Source organism: Myotis davidii, unplaced genomic scaffold (genome assembly GCF_000327345.1).
Source record: "Myotis davidii unplaced genomic scaffold, ASM32734v1 scaffold2938, whole genome shotgun sequence".
Classification (NCBI taxonomy): domain Eukaryota; kingdom Metazoa; phylum Chordata; class Mammalia; order Chiroptera; family Vespertilionidae; genus Myotis; species Myotis davidii.
In genome coordinates, this window is record NW_006289563.1 from 22416 (window position 1) to 25492 (window position 3077).

General features: G+C 59.8%; 1 protein-coding gene across 1 annotated transcript in view; it reads left to right on the top strand.

Moving 5' to 3' along the window:
- LOC107182828 (obscurin-like) overlaps positions 1–3077 on the top strand; it is a gene marked incomplete at its 3' end in the record, with an annotated part of 9218 nt that overhangs the window by 520 nt on the left and 5621 nt on the right. The window contains exons 2-5 of the mRNA XM_015562817.1: positions 5–239; positions 1286–1555; positions 1644–1904; positions 2706–3011. Coding sequence (XP_015418303.1) covers positions 5–239; positions 1286–1555; positions 1644–1904; positions 2706–3011 — 1072 coding nt within the window. The remainder of the gene's footprint in view (positions 1–4; positions 240–1285; positions 1556–1643; positions 1905–2705; positions 3012–3077) is intronic.

Genomic DNA, 3077 nt, shown 5'->3' on the forward strand with positions numbered 1-3077 from the left:
CGAGGGCAAGCACGCGCGCCTCAGCTGCTACGTGACGGGCGAGCCCAAGCCCGAGACCGTGTGGAAGAAGGATGGGCAGCTGGTGGCCGAGGGCCGGCGACACCTGGTGTACGAGGACGCGCAGGAAAACTTTGTGCTCAAGATCCTCTTCTGCAAGCAGTCGGACCGTGGCCTCTACACGTGCACAGCGTCCAACCTCGTGGGCCAGACCTACAGCTCCGTGCTGGTCGTTGTGCGAGGTGAGCTGGGCACCTGCCCCGCACACCTGCCGAAGTCACTGCCGGGAACGCAAGCTAGGCTCCTCCCTGTCTGTCCAGTAGTGGATTCGGAGTTGGAAGTCCTGACAGCTCTGTCTTTAACCAGCCCACAAAATGCCTGTCCCCTCAGCCTGTCCCCTGTCTTTGTGAGTCACAAGAGTAAAGAAGAAAGTGCTTTGTCACCAGCACCCCCTCCCCATGGGAGCCGCTCCGAATGCCTGGTAGCTGAGCCTGCCCTGTGCAGAGTGAGGGTGAGCCAGGCATCACTCTCCCCTGGACGCTAAGGGGCTGTGTCTCCCTGACAGAGAGGGAAGGAGGGCAGGGGCGGGGACAAACCCTTGTGCTTTGGAGGGCTTGGGCCCAGTGGCTGCATGCAGCCTGAGGTGGCTCTGAGGCAGTTTGCAGGCTCTCGTCCAGGCCTGGGCAGGTGTGGGCAACCCCGTCAGGTTTTGTTGGGAGGCCCCTTTATTATTCCCTCCTAACACCAGCCTCTGGAGTGCTGAGGGTCCCAGCTCCACCCTATTACACATCTCAACCACGGTAGGATTTGAACAGGGTGCATGGATCTTCCTGCTCATGCCCCAGTTTCCTCGTTCTGTGGAGTAAATGCCCCTCCACCACGAGGGTCCCTGAGGAAGCTACAGGGAGAAGATGCGTGTGGCGCCATGGCGGGCCTTGGCCAGTGGGTCTTGGTCTTGCTGTCTTGCCTAGGGCTCTGGCAGGACCTGTTCCAGCGCTGAAGGCTGTAGCTTCACCTGCCTTTATTCTTCTTTCTCTTTCCAGACTGCTTCTATTTGGGGGCAGGGGCTCTTTTCTTTAATTTCTGTCTCCTCTCCCTGCCCCTCTCCAGTTCTCTCACTCACCCTTGCCCTGCAGCCCCTCCAACCCCTGCTGGGACTTCTGCCCCCACCTCAGCACCTACTTGCTCTCCCTGTGCCACCCACCACACTCCAGGTGCCCCCAGCCAAGTACCCCCTTTCTTTCCCTGCCCAGCCACCCTGCCCTGCTCATCAGCCCTCTCCCCTCAGAGCCCACAGTGCCCTTCAAGATGAGGCTGCAGGACCTGGAGGTGCAGGAGAAGGGGTCGGCCACGTTTCAGTGTGAGGTGCCGCTGCCGACCACGGAGGCCGTGTGGTACAAGGAAGAGACACGGCTGTGGGCCAGCACCAAGTATGCCATCGAGGAGGCGGGCACAGAGCGCCGGCTCACTGTCCACAATGCTTCCACTGACGATGACGCGGTGTACATCTGTGAGATGGCTGAGGGCAGCCGCACGGTGGCCGAGCTCGCAGTACAAGGTGGGTGGGCAACACAACAGGGGGGTCCATGAAACTGGAGGGGGGCAGGCTGTCCGGTTTGATTAACCCCTGGCTCTGGCCATCCTAGGCAACCTCACCCGAAAGCTCCCGAGAAAGACAGTGGTGCGAGTGGGGGACACTGCCATGTTCTGCGTAGAGCTGGCCAGGCCAGAGGGCCCAGTCCACTGGCTTCGGAATCATGAGGAGGTGGTGGCCGGGGGCCGAGTAGCCATCACCACTGAAGGCACATGCCACACGCTGACCATCTCCAAGTGCAGCCTGGAGGATGTGGGTGAGGTGGCCTTTGTGGCTGGGGACTGCCGGACGTCCACTCAGTTCTTGGTGTCAGGTAAGGGCCTGGAGTACCTCTCCAATGGAAGAGGTGCCCCTTGTCACCATCCGTGCTCTGGACCCAGGGCTGGCCCACATGTGCTCAGTAGCTGCAGGAAGGGTGTGGGGCTCATTGCGTTCAGGCTGTAGTTCTGGTACCCTCAGACCCACAGATGTTTGCAGCCATCCCCCATTCTGGGCTCCCCAGGTGTTGACAAAATGGGAGACTTGGTAGCCTCTCATCCTACCAACCAAATTAGAGGTGCAGATTGTTCTAGAAGCACAGTGTGTGGTTCTGTGTGTGTGTGTGTGTGTGTGTGTGTGTGTGTGTGGTTGTCCTGTGTGAATGTCTTCTCTCTGTGGTCTTTAGTATTACATTGTAGATTGAGCAGTGGTTCCCTCCCACTCCTGCCCTCCCTCAACAGGGCTAACTTTTGGCTGGGGGCAGGGGGATGCCACTCCATAGGGCCCCAGCACCTCAGGAGGGTCACTGTGCCCTGCTTCAGCCACTGTCTAGCCAAGACCCCAATGCACTGAACTGGAAGGTGTCTGTCCCCAAACCACATGGCAAGCTTATGGTGGCCCTGGGCCCAATGTGGCTCCTACAACTAGAGAAATGGTCACAGGTTGGGACCAGGGATCATGGGCCTACAGCTTCCCCTCAGGCTGGCCTTCCACCTTGGCTGTGGCCATTTCAGACCATCAGAGCAGTGCCCCCTAGGAGGGCTGGAGATTCTGTGCCGCTCTCCTCCAGGGTGATCCTGGATCTGGGGTCAGGGAGGGGCTCCCAGTTGGTGACAAGGACCTGTGCTCTGCCCAGCCCCCAGGAAGCCACCACCACACACCCCTGAGGCCCCTGTGGTGAAGGCCAAGACAGAGAGTTCCGTGACTCTCAGTTGGTCCCCACCCCATGGGGACCGCCCTGTCACCATTGATGGCTACGTGGTGGAGAAGAAGCGATTGGGCACCTACACCTGGAGCCGATGCCATGTGGCCGAGTGGGTGGCTACACCTGAGCTGACTGTGGACTGTGTGGCTGAGGAGGGGGACTTCCAGTTCCGTGTGTCAGCTGTAAACAGCTTTGGCCAGAGCTCCTACCTTGAGTTCCCGGGGACTGTCCACCTGGGTAAGTATGGAAGGTTCTGTTCCCATTGGCTTCCAGGTAATGGCCTGCAGGGCGCCTGCTGCTGAA